Genomic DNA, 24,911 nt, shown 5'->3' with positions numbered 1-24,911 from the left:
TTGCTGTAAACTCCTAGGTTTTGTTTTGTTTGTAGGGAGGAAGTGGAGGACAACACTAAGTGGGTGGGTTAATCAGAGGCTGCTTTACAAAGTCTTTCCGCCAGGCATGCGGCTATCTTTCAAAATTCATTCTTCCAGAGAGGAAATCGTCAAGGTCGACCGCTCTGCGGGCGAGCGAGCACTCAGCCCCGCCCCAGAGGAAGCGGCCAGGCCGGGGGGCGGGGCGTGGGCGGGGCAGGACGTGGGAGGGGCGGGGCGGGGCCTTCCGAGTTTAAAGGTCACGCGGAGGCCTGCGGAGCGCTTGGCGCTCTCTCGGAGCAGGACACGCGTGGACGGCCCGCAGCCCTCGGCGTCAGCCCCGTCCTCACTCCGAGCCTCCGCGGTCCGCGTGACATCCCGCCGTTCCGCGACCCGGGCCATGGCCGCCGCGGGGAGTGCCCAGCTCCTGCGCGCCGCCTCCGCCGGCCTCGGGCGCCCGGCCTGCCGCTGGCGGCTCCTCGCCGGACCCCGCACGGGAGCGGGAGCGGGAGCGGCACCCGGCCGCCTGCCGGGGCGCCGGGGACCCGGCTTGGGTGGCGGCGCGGGCGCGAGCCGGCCGCTGAGCACGTCGGCGCCGGCGCGGAGCAGGTGAGGCGCAGGTGGGCGGGTGGGTGGATCCCCGGCCAGGGTCACGGTCACCGCCACGGCCGTCTCGCGCTCCCCGGCCTCGCCTCCCTTCCGCCTCGCGGCGACATTCCTTCCTGAGACACCCACGGCAGGCGGGGAACGGGGACCCGGGACGTTCCTCCTTCCGTCCCCAGAGCCTCGGGTGTTCTCAGGAAAATCCCGCCCTTGGCGGTTTGGATGTAACCTTTGCTCTGAGCTGCTGTGACCTCTTTGTGATGTCCCTGCGTGACTCCGTCGTGCTGCAGATTGCCAGTTGCCTTCCAGGGAGTGTCCACGTACACTGTGCCCCCTAGAATGGACGGGTACGCTCACCGCCCGTGCCCTCTTCTGTTAGGGAAGACAGAAGGCGCCTGCGCTAGTGTGGCAAGGCAGGGCTCTAAACTTTGCCCTAATCTGAGACTAAGTTGCTTAACTTTTCAAAGACATCGACTCCTAGATTTTCTAGAGATAGAATGTACTCATCATTTCAGATTGTGGTCACATGGTCAAGGTCTCTCTCTGACGAGTCTTTGCAGAGGGTAGTGTAGCAGGAATTGGAGAGAGAGCATGTGGGATTCGTATGCTGTTTTTTCTACTTTCCTTTTTTTTGATTAGGTTGCTGAGAAGAGGGTGTAGGATTTGGCTTTTCTCCCCTATAGTCTGTTAATGCAGTCTGTTACTCAATAAATTTTTTTTTTCTTATGTAAATAAAGGTGAAGGAGCTCATGGGGAAGACTAGCTGGCTTTATGGGTTCAATTTCCTCTGTGGTTCCTTAACCTTTCGGTGCCTTAGTTCCTACCCTGAATGAATTCTTGAAAGGCTGAATATGAATTGGGACATACCTGGGCATTGTCTTCTCCAAATTTATTGTTTGGATTTGGATATTAGTGTGTGCGTGTATGTGTGCGCGCGCGCACACGTGTGTGTATATGTGTGCGTGTGCGTGTTGTGCGGGGGATTGAATTCAGGGCCTGGCACTTGCTAGACAAGTGCTTTACCACTTTAGCTCAGCACCCACTCCTTTTGCTTATTTTTTAGACAGCATCTCTGGCTAACTTTGACCAGGTCCGCATCTGACCCAGATCTTCCTGACACTGCGCCACTCTCCAGTAGCTGGGATTACAAGCATGGCTGGATACTGTACTTCTTCTTACACAGACTTGGGAGCTACAGCTACATTTCCCAGCCTTTGCAATGCCAAATCTGTGCCATTCAGTGTAGTTACTAACCACATGTGGCTATTGATGTTTAAGATCATTGAGTTAAATGAAATTAAAGATTGTTTCCTAGTTACACGAGGCACATTTCAAGAACTCTGTAGCTGCATGTGGCTAGTGACATTGCAGGTAGAGACCATCTCTGTTACTGTACAAAGATTGAATAGAGCATTTCTAAAAAGCTATAGTTCTGAGTTTGAAGTTTAACTTTCAGTTAAGCTGTCACTAATTGAGAGTTGACAAAACTCCTTTTACCCTAACATACGTTGACACAGTACTTTCTTTTTATTTATTAGTTATTTGGTGGTACTGGGGTTTGAACTCATGGCCTTGAACTTGCTAGGCAGTTGCTCTACTGCTTGGCCCACATTGCCAGCCCCCTTTTGCTTTATTTATTTTTCAGCCAGGGCCTTGAGTTTTTTCCCTGAAGCTGGCCTTGAACTGAGATGCTCTTGATCTGTCCATCCCGACAAGCCCTGGCACACACTATTATATTTTTCAGTGATTTAGATTACAGAGGGTTTTCACATATATTGTTTCATTTGCCTCTTAAGACCATCCTATGAGGTAGGGAAGGTAGATAAGTGGGAATAAAATTTTCATATTAAGTAGCTGGTTTAGAACTCAAGTAGTTTTTATTTTTTTTCTTTGCAGTGCTGGGGATGGAACCCAGGGTTTCACACATGCTGAGCAAGTACTCTGCCATTGAACTCCATCCCCAGATGGTGATTCTTTAGTCCCTAGTTTAGTGAGTCCAGGTTATGTTGTGTAATAAAGAGCAGCTGCTGCTTCCTTGGCATTAAAAGCCTCCTGAGCCCCTGACTGCTCAGGTAAAATGTCTGCTGTGGCTGAGGAGAGCCAGTGGTAAAGGCAAATGGTACAGGTGAATGAAGGATAACAAGTGTAGGATATAATTCTTTGCTGTGATGATGGATTACATGTATTTCCCAGTTCGCTTTTGGAATGGGTAGGGGTAGAGTCTACAAAATCCATCAACACTGTTAGTGGACAGATAAAAGTTGCTTGGTAAAGTACGTGTATATAATGTTTTAAGGAACAAAGTATTTCCACAAACTCTCTCTTTCACCTCTTAACCGTTAAGTGAAAATCAATTTCTTTAATTCACAGTTTGGTGAGATCACTATTTTCTCCATTTTATGTGTAAGTGGCTTCCCATGGTCACCTAATGAATGTGTTAGAACCAGAACTGGACACTACATGTTGGGGCTCTTAGATTCTGTACTGTTTCACTCTTGCAGCTGCAGACTTACTGTGCCTCTCTCATTTGTGCTTCCTCTCCGTAGTAAACTGATGAAAAATCTTAATTGGCAGGCCTGGCTTTTTTTTTTTGTTTTGCAGTACTGGGGTTTGAACTCAGGGCCTTGAGTTAACACTCTGCCTCTCGAGCTACCTTCCCAGCCCTTTTTGCCTTAGTTTGTTTTTCAGATGAAGTCTCACACTTTTGCCTGGGTCTGGCCTTGGACTGTAATCCTCCTACCTCTGCCTCCTGTATAGCTGGGCTTATAGACGTGCATCACTATGCCTGGCCTGCAGGGTTTTTTTTGTTTGTTTGTTTTTTGAGGGCCGTGTACTTTTCATATATACCATCAGAGTAGGTTCTTACTTAGCAGCAAAAGGAATTGAGCTTTAAATAAAAGTTATTAATCAGTATTTGTTGAGTTCTATGTGTTAGGTATTTTTTGTACATTGTCAAAATTATAGGGTAAATGTTATCTTGATTTTATAGGAGAGTGATATGAAAGAGATTTCGAATTCCTTTGTGAGCTTAGCTGTACTGTGTTCCAGGAGAACAGCAATCCTAAAGCCTCAGGCTTCAGTAACTCCATAAATGATGGAATTCTTTCGATTGTATTTAATGTAGCTTTACCTACCAGGCATTTTGTCAGAACTCTAGGCTTCTCTGCTGGGCTCACATCCATATTTCCATCTGGCTTTGAGACATTCCTGTCTGTTTTTTCTGTTATTAAATTAAGCAAGTCTAAACTTGAACTCATTTCCATCTTCCCGAAAGCTGCTTCTCCTTCTCTCTTGACCCTAGGTTAAACTATACCACCCATTGCTCACATTGGCTAGCTCAACATTTCTTTCCACTCTTAATTCCTGGTATATAAATGCTCTCCAAACTCTGAGTCTTACCTCATGAATGTCTTAAGTCAATGTCTTGTATAGCCTTGCTTAGTTTGTGCTCTTTTGATAATCTCTCTGCCTCTGGGAGTCTTCATTTTCAACTCTTTTACCTTGGAAAAGACCAAGGCTGTTGTGCAGTATAAAAATCATGACGAATGTGTGCGAGCACTTGCTCTGAGGGTTCTGTGTTTGAAATGGAGGATAGGGAATGTTTCTCTGACTTTGCCACTGGGTTTTTTTTTTTTCCTCCTTCATTTTGCTGTGCTGGGAAGCAAGCCCAGGGTCTCAAGCATAGAAAGCAAGTGAGAATACTTACGTTTAAAGCACGTATGCCTGTGAGAAGTTGTTGGAAATCACAGGCCCTTAGGCGGAAGACACATATACACACTCTCACACACATTTTTGATAGTTTGTAATTGATGGAACTCCCGGGTTTTACAGTGTTACCAAGGAATGTGTTATCCAATTGGGGAAACTGTGAAATTTGATAGTTTTCCAAATATTAATAGCTCTGAAGTTACTTACTTTTGGGTTTTACTTCTATTAAACAGTTTTATTTGGTGGACTATTTCCATCTATTGGTAGTAGTGAAAATTGCAACTTATTATTTAAAGCCAAAATTTATCTTTTCAATTGTAAGGTAAAAAAATGATAGTGATGAAGGATAAGGATCTAGTTGCTAATATGATTTCTTTTCCAAGGTTTAGAGGTATGTTTTTGAGAAGGGAGAGAAATTTAAGTGAGTTAGCTGATAGATAATATCTTGCAGTAAAACATGTAAGAAGATATTTTATTTATTTTTCCAAGATTCAGACAAACAAATGAAAAATCTTTCCTAGTTTTGCTGATTTTTGAGAATACAATCTGGACTGAAATGAGATGTTCATATACTCAGAAAAGTGTCAAACTGTGGTCTCTCATCAGCTGTGGTGTCTCATCCACTATGGCCTCTCATCAACTGTGGATTATTAGGTATTAATCTAGTCGGACACCAGCACAGCATTCACCCTATTGATAGCAGAATGACGTGATTTTATACAGCTTGATTTTATACTGCTCTGATTTTGCCTTTTAGGGCTGCATTCACAGAGATATTGTCAGAGAGCTATGTGAGAGAAAGAGGGATTTCATGAGCTAGGGGTGTACCTCAGTGATACAGTGTGTGCTTAGCATATGAGAGGGCATTCCCCAGCACAAAACAAAAAAAAAAAAAAAAGAGAGACTTTATGAGTGACAATAATTGCCAAATGTGACCAGTGGAGAAACATATTATAGATACCACATGGCCACCAATAGGTAGTGGTTGCCATTTCAAGGTGGGTGAGCTTGTTATCTGGTAGGTGGGTAGGTAGATATGCCTCTGATTTGTGGTGTCTTCTTCCTCAATGAACTTTGGAAAGGAAGGAAGATACTGTAAAAGAGCGTACATGCACATGACCTCACAGGGTAAAACAACTTACTTTAGGTTTTGAAATTGCTAGAAATACTAAAAAAACTATTTCCTTTTCCAGCTCAGAAGATAAAATAACAGTCCACTTTATAAACCGTGATGGTCAAACATTAACAACCGAAGGAAAAATTGGTGACTCCCTGCTAGATGTTGTGATTGAGAACAATCTAGATATTGATGGTTTTGGTGAGTATGAAACAGTCCTTAAAATTCATAAGTGAAAATGTTGAATAGATTTCAACTGTTTTTTGAAAACTTGTAACTTTTAGCTTACTAAGTAAAATATTAAAAATCAGGATGCATTAGTATTATATTTTCATTTATAAAGAATAATAGAGTGACACTGTTGTCCTAGTGGCCATGTGGCCAGAAATTTGTGGCCTCGTTCTTACCTTACTGTTTACTTGTGTGATACAAAGCTTGGGGTAGGAAGTGAAGTTATAAGATACCAGGTTAGCGATAAGTATTTCACCACATAAGGATACTTAGTTTTAATCTTAAATTTAGATAGTTTTAATCTTAAATGTCAGATCGCCATCCAATGAAGGGCAATTTACCCTAAAAATAGTGTGTTATGTGGACAGTTTTCATTTTTGTACTTCTGACCACATTCCTTAATCACATATGTGTACAAGGCCCGTGTTTCAGCACCTACCATCTTATTCATTCCCTGTGCATCACCTGTTGGTTTTTGCTCAAGCACCATCTCTGTCTAGAACAGTCACTCTTAGAGAGGTTCCCTTGATCCTTGCTGTCCTCCTCCCCTGGGAAATGCAGATTCTCAGGCTCCACTGAAGACTTGATGAGTCAGAAAGTCTGGGCCAGGGTCCAGCACTGTGTGTTCTAACAAGTTGCTCCTGTCATTTTAAAGATGCATTTTCAGGTTTGAGAACTGTTGGTCTAGAATAAGGTCCAAGGAGCATATCTGACTAAGCCTTTTTCATAGCACAGGTCACATTGCACTTTCAGAACTATTTCTGGTCCTTCTTCCTTCATTTTCTTTTGTTAATTACATCTACTTCTCTGGGTTAATGCTTATCACAGTTTTGCTTTTAGGTTATGAGTTCTTGAGAGACTATTACTCAGGTGCCCTCACAAGTAGATTGTACAGATTTGACTATCAATCATATTTACTGAATTTCTGGAGAACAGGAAACTGCAGAGCCCTTACTAAGGAGAAAGCCTCCTCCCTGAGGACGCTCAGATGTTGGATTTAAATCAGGTTTAGAAAAGGTCCAAGATTTGAAAGAAACTATATGGAGATGTTCTTTGGCATTTCCCAGATAGACACATCAGTATTTGTGGAGGCCATTACCACTCCGAGGACATACAAAAGAATAGTGTATGTTGTCCTGGCCTTTGAGAAAACTCATCTGTGTGCTGAAAGCACATGTGGAGGCTGAAATCCAACAAATGTGTTTCTGAATTTGCAGAGTCAGTTTCACTTTTAGGAGAGACCTATATGCCAGGCACTTTACTGCAGAGATGTTTCTAGCAGTGAGAGCTTGTAGTGACAGTGGGGTAGTATGTAGTTGCGTAAAAATCTCTAGATGGCACTTAAAGCAAGTGTTAGGAATGCTTTTCTATGATAAAACTTTCTCTGCTTTTTGGTTTTTGAACAGTGTAAGTGGGTTGCCTATTTTAAAAACATTTAAGAAAAAAACGTGAGACAACCAAAATGTCTGAAAAAGAGGGATTACATCCATTAATGGCATTTCTAAATAAAATAGGACTCACTGTTAATGAATAATACTGGCAACAAATTAGCAAGCACAGGCAGACACTTGTGAATGAGATACATAGTGTATGTAGTTGCTCTGGGTTTTTCAGAATATGCTGAAAAAATACTTAAGGGAAGTATCTAGATGTTTAATATTGGTGTCTCTCTTTACCCTGATTGTGACTTTATCTTCCTCATTCCACTTTTCTCTGTGTTTTAATTTTTTTCTGTTGTGGCTTTGTTACTACAGAACTGCAGTTCTAAGTTACTGACCTTCCCTGTCATTATCTATTAATTAAGTGAAAGTGACAATAGTTCTCACCTGGAGAGATTTTATAAGATTAATTAGTTAATATATATATGTGTTCAGAACAGCATCTGCTACATAGCATGTGTTATAAGTATTTATACTTGTTTTATGTAAAAATAGTCCATATGCACAATGAAATAGCACTTCATATACATTGGGGTGGCTAACACCAAGAAAAACTGGAAAATAAGAAGTGTTGGCAAGGGTGAAGAAAAATTGGAACCCTTGTGTGGCTGGTGGGAATGTTAAATGATGCAGCCACTGTAGAAAACAGTTTGGCAGTTTCTCAAAAGTTATATGCTGAACTACAATTGCACTCCTAGGTAAGGGAATTCAAAAGAATTGAAAGCAGGAATTCAAAAAGGTACTGTGTATATTAGTGTGCATGTCATTCTCATTTACAATAGCCAGAAAGCAGAGTTAACTCATCTATAAATGATAAACAAAATGTGGTGTATGCATGCAGCCATGAAAAGGAATGAAATTCTGACACATGCTACAACATGGTTGAACCTTGACATTTTGCTCAGTATAATAAGCCAGCACAGTGTATAGTTAGTATATGAATATTAAGTGCTGCTTCTTATGTGGAGTACCTAAAACAGGTGCTTTTGTTTTCGTAGAGACAAAGTAGAAGAGAGATGACTAGGGATTGGAGAGCAGCAAAGAGGAGTTCATTGGTTAGTGGGTACTGTTACTCTTTGTGATTGTGAAATACGTTTTTCTGGAAATATTGATGGTTACATAACATTTTTAATGTACTTAATCCCACTGAATTGTACACTTAGGATGGATAAAATGGTAGAGTTGATATTATATTTTACTACAGTTAAAAACTTGGGGTAAAGGTAAAAATCTGATAAAAATGCATAGAAAGCATTTTTATCTGGTAAAAAAAATCAATATGTAATCATTATCTCTATAACTAATATTTCCTATTCTTTTAAAAGCATTACTATACTTACATTTTATGTAAATATGAATTACCTAAAAAAATATAAAATATTGAAGTTTAATTTCATGAACCTTACACATTTTTCAGATATAAGGAGGTTTCCTTAATTACAGAGCCACAGCTGTAGATTAGAAACTGTGATACTAATACCATGTAGCGGATGGGCCACTTCAGCTGATAGAAATGCGTCCTGATCCCAGGTAGAAGTGTGAGCCAGAAGGGGACTTGTGACTGTTGTGCAGTTGAAAAAATTTAAATCTGAACATTAACATACCAAGTTTCCACTGAGTGATGCAGTGCAGGGGTACATCCCAAACCCAGTAACTTAGGAAGGGGAGTTAAATACCGTTTTACTCTGATGTTTAAGCAGTCATGATGAAGTTCTATTTGTTAACTTAAGAGTAGCTACTATAAATAAGGAAGGGGCTTCGAAAATTATTAAGTTCACCAAAGCCACTTGCACAGGGATAACGACGTGGTGTAGGCCTGCCTGCAGGTAATGGACCTGCAGTGACGAGGGTAGTTTGCATCCCCACCCCTGCACTCCCACCCTGCCTCGCTTTGCATTATTCCTATGAGAAAGTTAGTCTCCTCCAGTTTTGAATTATATGGAGATTTCAGGACTCATATCCCTTGTATAAAGAAAGATTATTGGGTTTAGAGCTGTAGAAGTGGCTCAAGTGGTAGAGTGCCTGCCTAGCAAGTGCAAGGCCCTGAGTTCAAACCCCCAAACTGCCCCCCCCAAATTGATTATTGGCTTATATGCCCCCACTTCTTAATGACCATGAGAGGATATCTGTCATTAAGTATTATTATTTTATAGACACCATTTTAAATGGCCTCATGTTTTCTATTATGTAGAAATGCCATGATTTGTTTACTCCATCCTCTTTTCTAGATGGTTGAGTGACTTCCAGCTTTCAGCTCCTATAAATAACATTAAGTACTGAGAAGTACTTGTCTGTCTGTTTTATAGAGAGTATGTAAATATATGCTTGAGATAAAAGCTAAGCTAGGTTCACAAAAAATAGTTAAGCCTAAGCCTCCTTCTACAATAAAGACGAAATGAAATCAAGAAGTCTGAAAAGTTACCTTTATGAGGATGAGGTTATTGTAACATTGTCATGGGGGAAGTTATTTCAGTAATTCCTACAGCTGAATACAGAAGACCCTCTAAATATTGCCCTTGTTGTAAGTCATACCCACAGGTGAATGTGAGGCTCCCCGGGTGGCTGACCAAGTCCATCATCTCTACAGTGGCTGCCTGGGTGATCTCATTCATTCTGTGCCTTTTCTAGATGTGATACTTTTAAATTTATTTAGTTGGCCCAGACCTCTCCTCTGAGCCCTGGACTTGCAGATCTAACTCTCTGCTTTACAATTCTTGGAAATCCCAAAGGTATTTTAAACTCAACATATTTTAAAACAACTTTTGATACTACCCTTCTCCCCAAAACTTGTCCTTCCTGGAGTCTTTTCTGTTTCAGTAAGGGCACTACCTAGGTACCCAAGTCTGAAACCCGAGCATCTTTTACACTCCCCATATCTAGCCCATTAGCACCTCCTGGTAGTTGTGCCCCCAAGATGTGTCTCCTATATGTCTTGTTGGCTCCATCCTTAAGAGTTGTCATTTAGGGCTGGCCAGTCACTTTGTACCTGAAACTGTTGACTTGCTTCTGCTCTTGAGTCTAGCAGCTGGGCTGATTTGTTGGGCCACACATCAGACATGTCAGTCCCCTGATTAAAACCACCAGTGGCTTCCTGTTGTATGTAGGAACAAATTGATATGCCTTACCCTAGCTTAAAAGACTACCTGATCTGTGCCGTCTCATCGTCTCCATTTTGCGTCATTCTTCCCTCTTTGGCCACACTGGCCTCTTTTCAAGAGCTTGAACTCACCCCAGGTCTCTGCCTTTGAGACTTTGTGTGCAGTTTACCTTCTGCTGGGCTGCTTCCCTATCACCTCATCCCCAAAATGCCTGTTTGCTGCTTTCACTCATCAAGTCTCAGTGTACATGATACTTCCTTATACTGAGTAGGGAAATATATAATATCTAGATTATATATCTAGACCATTCTGTGGGAAACAGAAGCAGGATGCTCTGGGATGGACTAGATTGGGCTCAGGTAGAAGAAACTGTTGCCCAACTACCCAGTCCTAAGGAGGGTTTCTCTAATTACCTGAGCCCATTATAAATCTGTTTGTAAGTTCTCATTCTCTGGTCTGTCTTTACTCTCCTTGCACAGCATTTGTCACAATCTAGTAACTTGGGTTTCTTTTTGTATTTGTTTATCTCAGAGGGGTAAAATTTTCATTTTATTCCTTCTTGTATATGAAGTAATAAGTGAATAAAAAGGGACAATTGTAAATATTGGAAGCAGTACACATTTATAAGCATTCTTACTGCAAGTTTCTGTTAATAAAGATCTTTTGATGACGCATGTTTTCAGAGCGTATTGCAGGATTCTGTCACTAGGGGGCAGTTATGCATCTGTGGTTAAATTTACCTTGTTTATGATCTCTGATATTTTTCTTCTGTATTGCCTCTCTATCTGTTTGTGCAACTATTCAAATTAGGAGGTCTTGGTAATGTTTATATAAAACATTTTGTATGTTCATCATGCTTATTAATGTATTTTTGACTATGCTTTATCATCTTTAGAAAATTAGATTTTATGTTTACTCATAATTTTATATGTAACATTCCCGTGCAGCTATCCTTTAGTTTTTTGTTGGGGAAAGGGGTTAGGTGGGGGGGATCTCTTTTGTCAGAATCATAATGAACATGCAAAATGATATTACTATCAGATACACACATATGCAACTATCTTTTTTGGTGGGCAAAGCACTCAGATTACATGAAAGGAAATTTTATGACAAGAATTTCAGAAGGTTTGTTCAAACTCTTAGTATCATTATTCCTGTGTTTTTTTTTAAAAAAAACAGTCCAGTGGAAGTTTAATCACTAACCTTGAAATTAATAACTGTGCCTTATTATTCTTAGTGTAATTTTAAAGTCATGCAGATTTGAAATTGTGCAAGTTAACAAGATTCTTACTCTGGCAAAGTCGCAAATCTTGTGAAAACCAAAACTGTTGTCAGGGGTCCTGCGATTTCAAGCTGTTGGGCTGTGTGAATTGCAAATTTTACATTTGTCACTGCAGCTCAGGCTATGTGGCTTTTGCTGGTCAACAGATAACTTTTGTCAGCATCAGGTGAACTCTGCAGTTTAAGACATCTAAATGTCTGTAAAGTCATTCTTGTTTTATTCTATTGGCTTTGCTGCTGGTACCTTAAACTGTGGTTCTAATTGAAAATCAAACCCTTGTCAGTTTCAGGCAAACATTAAGTGCTAGTGCATCTGAAAATGAATTATTGGAAACAGAAGTTAAAAGTGTCAAAATGCTATGAAGAAAGCTAAAAACTCTTAATTTAGGAGAAAGGAAACCAATTGTTAGGCAGAACACCAACAAAATAAAAGCAGTAACAAAGTGTGCATTTCTTTAAGTTCATAAAGATCATATAAGCAAGCGTGGATGGTAGATAAAATGCTGGCACCAGGGCCAATAACTCTGTAGCTATAATATCCCTAATGTAGTTTGTCCGCCATGCTAAGACATCAAATATTTTTGCTTTTAGTTGGCAAATCATAGTTGTATTTATTTATGGGGTACAATATGATGTTCAATACATGTATTTATTTATTTATTTATTTTTATTCATATGTGCATACAATGTTTAGGTCATTTCTCCCCTGTTCCCCCATCCCCTCCCTTACCCCCACCCCCGCCCCTTCCCTCTCTCCTCCCGCCCCTTTCCTCTCTCCCCCCACCCCTTCCCTCTCCCCCCCACCCCCTCGCTACCCGGCAGAAACTATTTTGTCCTCATCTCTAATTTTGTTGAAGAGAGAGTATAAGCAATTGTAGGAAGGACCAAATGTTTTTGCTAGATGAGATAAGGATAGCTATACAGGGAGTTGACTCGCATTAATTTCCTGTGTGTGTGTGTTACCTTCTAGGTTAATTCTTCTTGAACTAACCTTTTCTCTAGTTCCTGGTCCCCTTCTCCTACTGGCTTCAGTTGCTTTAAAGTCGATACATGTATTTAATATGGTATGGCTAAATCAAGCTAACATATCCTTCACCTCATTTTTGTGGGATACATCTGAAATTTAATCTAAGTAATTTTGAAATAAATATTAACTGTAATCACCATGCTGTGCAATAAATTTGAAAAAATATTCCTCCTGTCCCTTTGAACAGGTGTCATTTGCTCTTTGCTTCCCAATCCTCTGGTAACATTCTGTTGTCCAAAGCATGAAGCGTTTTTTATTATAATTTTTGTTTTAACTTCAAATATCTGTTCTGCCTAAGTATGTTTTAAAACAAAAATATATGAGGATTGTAGTCTCCAGCCACACTACCCTGAATATACCAAATCTCACGTGAGGGTTGTAGAATCACGATAAGAACCCATCTCCCTGTTTTAACGTTTTGTTTGATTGAGGAAGTAACTCTTGATTTATGGGATTCTACAGTTTTTGAAATGTTTGAGAATTCATTCCTCATAAGGTGATAACTTTATGTCTACATATATTTGTGTAGATCTACCTATATAATCCATATGTATGTGTATATCTATCTAGACATCTATATATGTATATCTTTATATGTATACATATGTGACAAGAGTGTATATTCTCCCACACTGAGACAGTGATACAGCCAAACAAAGAAAAATTAGAAGGCTCATAGATTGAACAGGAGATGGAAAATGGAAATGGTGTAACTTTTTTTTAATAGACATTGTTCTAACAGTTTTAAGCTCTTTTTATACCCAAATCTTTGTTATTTAGAAAGTCGATTTTCTCTTAAATGCTGTTTTTCAGATATGTCTCTACTATTCTCTAAAATCCTTCCATTTAAGTGTGCCTACTGTAGAGGAGTGAATAAAGTAATCTTAAATTGGCAGAGGTCACCGTGGGAAAGTGACCAGGAAGTAGTGAAGAGGTCTGGCAGTGATGAACCAGTGTGGGTTGCAATACACAAGTGCATGGAAGCAATGCTAGGAATCTCTCTGTATAGCTATCCTTATCTCAAACTAGCAAAAATGCTATGTCTTTCTTATTATCCCTTATGTTTTCTCTTCAACAAAATTGGAGAAGAGGGCAGAACATGTTCTGCCTGGAAGCTAGGGGGGTGGGGGGAGAGGGGGAGAGGTGGCCCAAACAATGTATACACATACGAATAAATGTATAAACAATCAAAAAAAAAACATATAGATAGAATCTCAAAAAAAAAAAACCCCTCTAAATTGTCAAGATTGTTGTCTTTTTATGGAGTTTTGCAAAACTGAGTGTCCTCTAGTAAGTACTGTCCCTGGGGGTCTTGTAATTCTTTGCTGCAAATTTGATTCCATAGTGATACTTGTAACACAATCCGACCATTATGTTTCTGTGGTTTAGGGTTCATTCTCTCACATAGGCTGTGTTGATTTTATTCTGAGTCTTACAGTTTTTTTATATGTGAATTTCTTTCTAGTACTTTTTTTGTGGCAGAAAAAGTTTTGAAGGGACCATAAAATAAGGAGGGATCATAAACAGTACATTCATTTAAAGAATAAATATGGGACTAGAATGTGGAACAGGAACTGAGCATGTGGAAATCAAAAGTTAACCTCCTGTATTATTCAATTTTTGTCTAATTCTTAGCAGAATATGCTCTTCAGCTCTGAGCTTGGCAGCTTAAGCAAGATGTGGAAACAGTTGGCAAGGTTCCTAAGAAGAACAATGAAAATTATTAGATAACAAAAATAAGCGAACATTGAAAGAATTGGCATTTCGTAAGGGAGAGAGAGTGTAGGAATTTAGATAATGTAAAAGATCGGCAGCAGGGATGTAACAAATTGTTCAACCATCCAGGTGGTATGAAAAGGAATGTCCTACATTTTTCAGGAGGAATTTATTGGCCTATGAACCCTTTCTCTCCATGTCAAGATGATTGAGATCACATTGTATGTACTTTTTCCTTCCCTGGGCTTTTCTGACACCACACATTTCAGGTTCTCTCTCTATTTTTTGGTCATTCTCAATTGGACTCCCCTTTTCATGTTCTGCCTGGAAGCTAGGAGGGTGGGGGGAGAGGGGGAGAGGTGGCTCCCCTTGGCTATCTGCTGCTTATCCTTACCTTCTGTTCTCTCTTCTTTCTTCTCCTCCCCCTTGGTGAAATTGCATGGCCTTTTGCTTCTCTGTTGTCATCTCAATCTATCAAAAATAAAACACACTTTTTTTTAAATTTAAAATCCTTTATCAGCTTTCCATAACTTCCAGCAGAGGTTCATAGTCACTGTTGTTCCCAGGGCTACATTTAGGAGAAGGGGGATAGAGAGACAGGTGTCAGTAACGCCGTGGCTAGTATCACTTTTTTGGTGCTCACTGTGAAGGACTTACCTGAGCATGTGAGCATGTAGGGGTATACAGTAGAGAATAATTTGAGGTCTTTACATGGGAGACCCTTCAAGCTCAGCCCACTATCTACCTCTGCATTCCCCACACACCCGCTGCCCTGGATTGTGAATTTCACTTTCCTTGCTTTTTCTATTGCACATGACAATATACTTCTCAGGATTTTGTTTCATTGGTAATACTTTGTGAGCGTTGTTAAACTTACATTTTAAGGACAAAAGGAGACTGGATTTCCTGAAATTTGTCCTACAGTATCTCCAGAAAGATTTGTCATTTTATTTGGAGTTTGTCTGGATTGAGTATTGATGAGATAAAAACAGAAATCATGACAAGCAGATATTTATTGAACACTAGTGAGTAAATCGGTGAAGAACTGTAATGCATCTTTGTGGAGTCATATGGTATCAGTGCTAACAGGACCTTGGAGTTCACCCTCCTCCCTGTCTTCAGATGGATAAGAGAAGCCTGACTCTTGAGAGGCTTGCCTAGGATGCAGCAAACATGGTGTGGTTGGTGCAGCTACAGCCCCAACCCCTGCCCTCAAGGTCATGCTGTACCAGTTCTCCTTTTACTGCAGTAAGGAAGTCTGCTCCCCTCTTTAAGAATATGTACATTTCATTACACAAAAATAGAAAAATAAGCTACATGGGTTCCTTTTTTTTTTTTTTTTGACAGGCTATGTAGAACAGGCTGGCCTCAAACTTGTGATCCTCCTACCTCAGCCTCCTGAATATACCACCTTGTGCAGCAGCTACTCATTTAAATAACCAATTAGGTTGTATATATGTATAAGGTATATATCCGTAGATGTATGTGCATATAGTTAATGTGTAAGTAAAGTGACTTAGATTATTTATTGCAAGAACTAGTTATCTTCACCATTGGGAAACTTAACGAATCACTTATTCTTAACTACTAATATGACCTTAGTCTATTTCTTTAACTTTTTGGATTTAATTTCTTTTATATTTAAAAAGAAAGTTGAATTGCTCTGAGATTTCTTATAATTTCCAAATAATAATTACAAAGTCATGTGCTTTTACGTGGTGCTTGCCATCTACCAGATATGGTTGCCAATACAAGTACTTATTTACACTCATGTAATTCTTCTAGCTACAGTGCAAGGTTGGTGCAGTTACTGTTGGCAAAGCTGAGGCATGGAGGGTGGAATAGCCCAGTATAACCTGGCTAGTAAACGGGTCTGGTTGAAGATAGGGGGTCTGAGTGGAGTCCACGCTCCTTACTCCTGTACATCACTGTCTACTGGATAGTCTCTCCTGTAATCCTGTTAATGCTTCAGATTTAATAAAAATGAAAACTTAGGAAGCCTTCTCTTTTCTTTCTTAACTTTTTTTAAGATAATAAAATATAAATAGCAAACATTGAAATTAGAGTAGGGAACTCTTGTTAAAATGATACATTCAGAGCTGGCAGAGTGACTCAGGCAGTAAGAGTGCCAGCCTAGCAAGCATGAGGCCCTGAGTTCAAACCCCAGTGCCGCAAAAAAAAAAAAAAAAATTCAGAAGCTAATCAAGGGTAGCACTTACTAATAGTATTTCAGTTAATATATTTTATGTAGAATGGTGTTTGATCCAATGGAGTGAAAGTCAAATTGACGTTACGACTCTGGGTCTTTAAATTGTGTGGTGGCCTTTTAAAATTATTAAAAAAAACAAAATAACTTTTTTAAAGTCAAATTTAGCCAGAATGAGATTCTGCATGACTTTATTGGTTCCTCCACTAAAATACTGGAGGAACAACTGGACTATGTCCTGGATGCCATGTCTTCAGAAAAGCCCAGCCAGCAGAGGGAAGGGATATGGAGCTGTGATGTGCATGACAACTCTGAAGGACCTGGGCATGCTCAGCTTGAAGAGGGAAGTACAGTCTCAGTACATGAAACACTATTGGTTAGATCAGCTCCATGGGACAGTTGGGCAGTAGGTGGAGGTTGCTGAGTGGCAGACTTCAGCATGGTGGAAACTAGCCAAATGTGAAATTTGTGGCTTTTGTGGTGTAAGTTTCTTTGTCAGGAGATTTCCAAGCAAAGTCTGGGTGACGTGGGAGAGGGATGTTGCAATGCAGGTTTTGTCTTGCTTTGGTTGACTTTTTGGTTCCCTTTGTACAGTGCCTGGCCCATATAGCCACTCAGCAAATAACTGTGGAATTAATGACTTAAAAAGTAGAACAGGAGAAATGTTTTTATCACATTATTTAAAACCAAGATGCCTCTTTAAATAACTTATTTGATTCTTCCCTGATTACCATACAAGATTGAGAGGGGAGACTATTTATTGAGGTGTAGTTTTGGTTGCTTTCTCAGATAACACAAGTCCTCATAAATGGCATCAGCCCTCAGGAGAAGTAAATAATGTACATGCCATTACTTAAGTTATTGCTAAATATGTTTTAAAATACATCTTTATATGTATGGATAGCTCAGCTTATAAAGTTGTAAGCTCTTTGATATTAGCACTGTATGCTTCCATGTTTACTTTTATAGTAACTCATCCAGAATCTTTGTGAAATACTGTGACTTCAGACTGTATTTTAGGGAGCTATCCATGATTCAGGATTACTCAGAAATTAAGTTCATTCACTTAGTGAATAAAACTTAGAAATATTCAATTCATTGAGCCAGGTTTGAATGTGTAATGTTGAGGGGTATGTTCAGTGTCTGTTACTTTTGAAGGTGCCTGTGAGGGAACGTTGGCTTGCTCCACCTGTCATCTCATCTTTGAGGATCACATATACGAGAAGTTAGATGCAATCACTGATGAGGAGAATGACATGCTCGACCTGGCTTATGGACTAACAGACAGGTAAGATTTAAGAATGGTTCCTTATTTTATTATGATAGCCTTTCTCAGGTCCCAGCCCTGTAGGGTAGAAGTGTTTGTATGTGCATATCTGCCCCAAGTCACTTGCACTGCAGTTTATTCTTCTTTTTGGTTTTGAATGGGAGAAAGGGTGAAAAAAAGGTACTCATTCAACCAAAATTAGGATATATCTGTTATGTGTTGGGCAGTGGTTTAGGTCCTGAGCATATGGTGAATAAAAAAAGATGAAATCTGAAAAAAAAAAAAAACAAGATTTGCTTCACTCATACTAATAACCTGAGAAGATCCAGCCTTTATTACTTTGTGTCTGTACAAGACAAAGTGAGCGCAGTAGTGCCCTCTTGGAGTAGAGGACAGTTACACGTTTTGCCTAGTCAATATGTGGCGTTTCTCTTTCACTATTCCACAGTTTAGCCCCTATGCAACTTCCCTTTTATAAAAGTGAAAAGATTTGTGAGTTCTAAATCTAATACGTCTTCTTTAGTCTATTTTTATTATAGGAATTCATATTTATCACAATTTAGCAGGATGGAAAATTGAATGCAATGCTTTTTGTAGTATTCTTGAAGGGTGAATTTGATAACTGAACAAAATTATAGTGGAAAATTTTACCTATTTGAAAGAATAGAATTTTCAAAGAAATTTATATATAATAGCAATTATGTTAAGATGACTGGTTCTTGTTCTAAGTGTACACTAAAGTAAATTAATTAGAGCTTGTTCTTATTATTAATTAATAGGTACAGTTACTTTTAAATGTGGTAAGATTTGCAGTAGCAGATGACACCAAGTAATACTTATTATTTTTTAATTAGCCAGTCTTGGTTGGCATCAAGGAAGATTTCTAGTTGCTTTACTGTTTCAAAGTTAAGATAAGGAAGGCTTATTACCTAATGTGGGTTTTGTTTAACTGTAATTTGATACTCTAAGAAAATTAAAACAATTAAAATAATAGTAATAAAAATACCTTTACTAACATCATAATTATGTACCTACAAACTGTCTCATTTAATCTGCCCCAAATTTTTAAGCTATTTGTGTGTTTATCCCCTCCTTCACTCTTGTGGTGCTGGAGATACAACCCAGGGCCCTGCCATATGCCAGGCTAGTGCTCTCTTCTGAGCTACGCCCCAGCTTTCATATCTGTCTTGATGGAGGTGACATTAATACCCAGGGCAGAGAGACTGGGAACACGGTATCTCTTCTGCTACCTTCAAAGAAAGTAGGTTGTGGCTGCCATCTACCTGATCCCACTCACATCTTCAACTAATCTTCCTAGCAGTTCTGTAAGGAGCCTGTTAAGTCCATCTTGAGGATTAGGTTAGGAAAGTGATATCACATTGCTTGTGAGCCCTATATTAAGTGATAGATTCTGGACCACTGGTCTTTTTGGCTCTAACCTCTATGTTGTCTGCTTATTGCATCCCTAGTGCCCAGCACATAACAGGTGTTCAATCAAAAAGTATTGGATTGAGTTTGTTTTCTTTGTGTATTTAGCACTGTGCTTTTTAGGTGCTCAATAAACACTTGATGAATCCATTAATGAAACCAAGGCCTGCATATTACATTTCATCAAGTCAGACAATTTAATTATAAGATTAATATTTATTAAGAAGGAATAGAAGCACTGCTAAGTAAAATATGCACAGTATTATCACTAACATATTTTGTGCATTTTGGAGTTATTTAGGTTTATCTAGACATAATTTTGTGTTATATATCTGTTAAAAAAATAGGAATAAAACAAAATTGGTAGTAATTTTTTTTTTTTTTGTGGTGGTACTGAGTAGTGGGGATTGAACTCAGGTCTTGTGATTGCCTAGCAAATGCTCTACCACTTGAGCCACATCTCTAGTCCAAGATTGGTACTAATTATATAAGAAAAAAGGACAAGGAAATGGTACCATAATTATTCTTCCTATGACAGATATCAAACTTGTACCTTGATATTTCTGTATTCTTACAAATTTTTGTTTGGTAATCTTTTTGGACTTATTTTGAAAGGTATTTAACTTCACATTTGATAACATGTTTCATGTTTCCCTGTGTATCTCAGTTGAGACAATGTATGGATTTTGTAACTAAATTCACAGCTATAAAATGACTGTAACAGTGATTAGTTTTAAGATGCATTGCAAGATACCAAAAATATGGGGGAAATATGCTTTTATAATTGATGGTGTAAGTCTGTGTATTTATTCCAATCTTAAATGCTTTTAAGCATGTAGCTTGCTTTTGTAGTTTGTATGATTTTAATTATCTGGGAGTTGACTAGTCATTTTCTTGGCCTTCCTGATAACCTCAGTTCCTTGTCCACCATTATACCCTCTGATTATGTCATTCCTTGTCACCTCTTTCACCAAAATGTAATCATTCTGGTGAACCAGTTAGTAGAAGATAGAAACTAAAGGCTAAAGTAAAGCTTTGTCACACCGGGTAGTTTTTCATACTTACTTTCTGCTACCCTATGGTTGATAGAGCTACAGATATATTTGTTTTGATATAATTAAAATTTACAGGATTAATTAATTCCCTAACTGGGCGAGAAAGCATAAAAATTTGCTAAGTAATCATGTTGCCTTGTGAATGATAGGTATTTACTACTAAACCATGCCTTCCCCCTTTTCTGTACAGATCACGGTTGGGCTGTCAAATCTGTTTGACCAAATCTATGGACAATATGACTGTTCGAGTACCTGACGCAGTGGCTGATGCCAGACAATCTGTTGACATGGGCAAGAATTCCTAAGCTACAATAAAAGAATATTTTCATGAAATTTTCCTATTTTTATAATTTCTTCTCAATATAACTAAATAAGAACATGGGTGGATGAATTTATTATTATGAATAGTTTTAGTATTTTAGTTCACGTTGTAAAACTACTGAATTTTGTAGTACGCAGTTTTTATTTTGGTTAGATTTTAAAAATGTCAGCCAAATACTAGAAAATGGTTGATAAGAAACGTACATATTTTACTTTAAATGTGTATAGCAACTTTTGCAAAATGTTACCATGAAATCTTACGTCTGCTTATTTAGAAGGTAGGTTAATAAAAGGTATTATTACCCCTGTTTGGTGTGGGTGAAGGTGGAGCTCTAGAATGGCTTCTTCAGGGCCTTATAACTAATTGGAAAATTTGTACTAGAACCTGTGTTGTTACTGTTAGTTTTATGTTCAGAATAAAGCTGGAGAAACTGTGACGAGCTTATGTATAGCAGTAATTAAGTATAAATGTGTATGGGAAAGATATCCAATTGCTCAGCGAAATGCTTCATTTCAAAGACTGTTATTAACCTTACAAATAAATACTTCGAATTTTTGATTCAATAAGGAGTGTATGTCTAACATAGGCATTGTAATGCTGTCAAAGAAGTTTGATGTCTGTTCTGACTACACCAGGGGAATAGAATAAACTAAAATTATATGCCTTTATTCTTTTCTAAGAGGAGTAGTCTGTCTTTGAAATCTTTTGAAAATAATGCTGATTTATGAATTGTTGGCTCTAACAGAAAGGAAGTCTCATGAACTCGGTCTCTGTGTCCTGAGCCACAGGCTGTGACCAGCTGCTGCACTGCATAACCCAGAGGCACTTTCTCTCACATGGTACGTGCAGAGTGCCCCCTGTGTGCCCCATTCCAGAAAGGAGGCAGTGGTCTCAGCACCACAGATCACCGATTTCATATGGAAGACATGAATTGATAACAACAAGGTGCACAGTGGGCTCTTTGGAAATACACCTAACCTGGACTAATTGTGAGAATGAGCAGAACAGATTCACTTAAAGTGAATTATAAGACATTTGAGTTAGCTTCAAGTGCTTCATTGCAGTTTGATTATTTATGTAAATGGGTTGGATTTAATTCTGTAATACTTGGCATGCAACACTGTTGTGCCCCATTGGGATGCAGTATGAACAAGACAAGGGATGACCTCAGGGAGCTCAGCTTTTGTTGGCAAAGATAAATGTATACATACACACAAACAATTTGCTTAAACCAAACTGACCAATTTGCCAAATAGGATTTTAAATGAATTAATATGTTGGTAGTTTAGGAAGAGCTTGAGGTATCTGTGTTCATTTACCACTTGATGACTAGTAAGTACTTTCTATATGAGGGTGCTCTGCTTTCAGAGTTCTTCACAGCAATCTAGTCCCTTTACCTGCATCAGCATTCTTGTCTTATTATAGGCATCACCTAAACCCTCGCCTTTCCAGAACTATTTTGTGGTGATACTCAGCCAAAACACTCTAAAATTTAGGGTCTTAATTATCTCAAATTTCAAATTAGAATAGTTCAAATTAATGAAGCTTAATTGTATAAAATCTAAATTTACTAAATGGAGGCTATATTCTAAAATTGATCTAAGGCTTATTTTTTCAGTTTGAAAAAAATTCCTTCCATATTTGATGTATGTGTATTCTAGGTAACCATATTGATTTATCTAAACAAATCATCTCAAAACTTAGTGGCTTAAAACACCTCTTGTTATTGAGACAGTTTCTGTGAGTCAGGAGTTCAGAGTATAGAGCAGGGATGGTTTGTGTCTGGGCCTAAGCTGGAAGACGGAAGGTCCAGGTGCTAGAATCATCTGCAGGCTTAGCACTTCCGTGACTGCAGGGGTCAGCTGGGTATCTAGCAGGAGCTGTTGGCTGGTACACTCACCTGTGGCCTCTCCATGTGTCCCGGCTTCCTTACAAAGTGGTGGCCATTCTAGGCAGAAGCTGTATCCTTTTTATGTAGTTAAACAGTATCATTTCTGCTCAACTTTTTCATTGGAAATAAGGAACTGCATCTAGCCCATCATTTGAAAGGAAGGGTAGCAGGAGTTTGCAAACAGGTTTTTTTAATTAATTAATTAATTAATTTATTTATTTATTTATATTGTGCTGGGGGTACATTGTGGAATTTACAAAAGTTCTTACAACATATCAGATATATTGTACCTCAATTCACTCTCTCCATCATGCAGATAGGTTTTAAAGCCATATCAGTGACAGTTATTTTCAGGTGAACTCCTTCATTTCCTGTGAATATTGGCATTTTAACAATCAGCATTCTAAGCTTTTTAAGAAAAGCTTGTTTTTCGTCTTCAATTATATTTTGACAGATCTTGTGTGGTCTTTATTATTATGTCTTGTTTGTCTTATTCTGTAACTTCCAGCATTTTACTCTTGACTGTTGATTTAAATGAAAGGGAAAAATAGCAGGTTCTCTTTCAATGCTGTGTAATGTTAGTTTCCGTTCATCATTTTCCATCAAGAAAAGGCATCTTCCTTTGGCGTAATACTCTGTGATTGTAGATTGTGTATGTGGTAATACTTAATATTATATTTGGATTTTATAAATAAAACCACAACCTATAATTATATAAGCAATTCATAACCACTGAATTAGTTTTTTTTAACTAAACCATTCCAGGAATTTCTGAAACCTTTTGCCGGTTCTCACTGTGAAGATACTGTCTCATAGGGTAGCTTTCCTGTTTTTGTAATAGCTATTTAAGTATCATGACCAGGTGGTCGCTATAATGGTCAGTCAGTGTTTATTAGAACAATTACATTTCACTTGAAAAGTTTTCCAAGAGAGACTCCATATTTTCCTATCTTTTCTTCCTTTTTACACTTCTTTAAATTGCTTTGCCTTCCTGAAGTTACCTGAAATTTTGTGGTAAACCCCATTTTGGATCAGAATTTGTTAGATGGCTTTCTTAATATAGGATAATTTACTGTACTATTAAAGTAGAAATGATATGTTGTATGTTGATTCCTAAAAGTAGTATATGAAGCTAAGTGTAGACCATAGTGTAACATCCAAACTTTACATATAAACTTTGTTTCCTGTTAGAGAAATTTAGAGAACAGAAATATGATCTTTGTTAAGCAACAACAGGAATCCTTTAATGTGGCAACACATCACATATCATACTATTTTTTATCAGATTTTCTTCTGTTTATAAATTTATAGAAACTGAAGGATTAGAAAACCAGCTGCCAGGAGGAAAGCATGATCAGTAGCAGATACAGATAAATGTGGCTAAAACAAGACAGAATTGTAATTCAAATCTGTAAGAAGCCAATTCCTAGAGGATTTGATGGGAAATACCTTTACAGTGAAAGGCATGACTTCTCTGTAACAGTAACAAGCCATCTAATATCTCATTCCTCTTTCCTTTTGATGCATTTTCTTATCTAAATATTATTTGACATGTAAATTTTAGACTTAATTTTATAAAATTAAGCAGGACCATTGTGCCTTTCTTGTTTGCCTTGTTTACTAGCCATTTCTGAAATCATCAACACTCAGCTTGGTTACCTCAGTAAGTTGCTGGTGTTTGAATGTGTCCTCCAAAAGTTCATGTGTTGGAAACTTAATTTCCAATGCAACCAAGTTGAGAGGACTTTCAGAGGTGATTAGGTCATAAGGGCTGTGCCGTCATGAATGGATCAGTGTCTTTATCTTGGAATTGGGTCCTTAGTAAGTGATTAAGTTTGTGGACTCCTTCTACTTCCTTTCTCTTGCACTTTCTTGCTTCCATTTGACTCCTTGAACTTGGACTTCCCAACCTCCAGAACTGTGAGCTAAGTAAATGTCTGTTGTTTATAAATGACCCAATCTGTGGTATTCTGACATAGCAATACAAAATGGACTAAGACTGTATTACTGTTACCTGTCCCACTGCTCTGTATTGAGAGCATATACTGCCTATGGCAGTTAAGTATTCAAAAATATAGAAATATGGATCTTATAAAATGTTTGTTATATAATCAATATGGCTATAATTTAAGGAATTTTTTTCTAAGGTCAAAAAATTAATACACTTATATAAAACTAGTACCTAATATTCTGTTGAGCCTGTTTCTTCTCTGAACTCCAAGGACTGAGTGATTCTTAGACAGCAAAATTCTCTTATGTGGTGGACAAAAGTATGAAATTTATTTTTGGATGACTTTGGTGTTGCTTAAAGATTATCTAAAACATGGATGCAAAGCAAAAACATTGTTTCATGTCTTTAAAATTGTACAGAGACTTGTCTAACTGGATCACCTTAGGATTCTTGGATATTCTAGGAGAGAGGAATTAGCAAAGTGTGTCCTGTGGATCAAATCCAATGACTGCCTGTTTTTTGTTTGTTTTATAAATAAAGTATTATGTGAATA

At 38.5% G+C, this 24,911-nt stretch overlaps 1 protein-coding gene across 1 annotated transcript; it reads left to right on the top strand.

The window, feature by feature from the left end:
- Positions 1–282: 282 nt before the first annotated feature.
- On the top strand, positions 283–24,911 carry Fdx1 (ferredoxin 1). The gene is made up of 4 exons (XM_020186297.2): positions 283–627; positions 5,523–5,647; positions 17,603–17,732; positions 20,385–24,911. The coding sequence occupies exons 1-4, from the start codon at positions 419–421 to the stop codon at positions 20,497–20,499; spliced, it is 579 nt and encodes a 192-aa protein (XP_020041886.1). The 5' UTR covers positions 283–418; the 3' UTR covers positions 20,500–24,911.

Source organism: Castor canadensis, chromosome 2, assembly GCF_047511655.1.
Source record: "Castor canadensis chromosome 2, mCasCan1.hap1v2, whole genome shotgun sequence".
Classification (NCBI taxonomy): Eukaryota; Metazoa; Chordata; class Mammalia; order Rodentia; family Castoridae; genus Castor; species Castor canadensis.
This window is presented reverse-complemented; position numbering and strand designations above follow the sequence as displayed.

Bases quoted from the DNA above. Each gene is read 5' to 3' on its own strand.
- Fdx1 (XM_020186297.2), top strand. From the start codon at position 419: ATGGCCGCCGCGGGGAGTGCCCAGCTCCTGCGCGCCGCCTCCGCCGGC. The intron at 628-5,522 runs GTGAGGCGCAGG...TTCCTTTTCCAG, and splicing joins TCGGCGCCGGCGCGGAGCAG to CTCAGAAGATAAAATAACAG. The intron at 17,733-20,384 runs GTAAGATTTAAG...TTTTCTGTACAG, and splicing joins GCTTATGGACTAACAGACAG to ATCACGGTTGGGCTGTCAAA.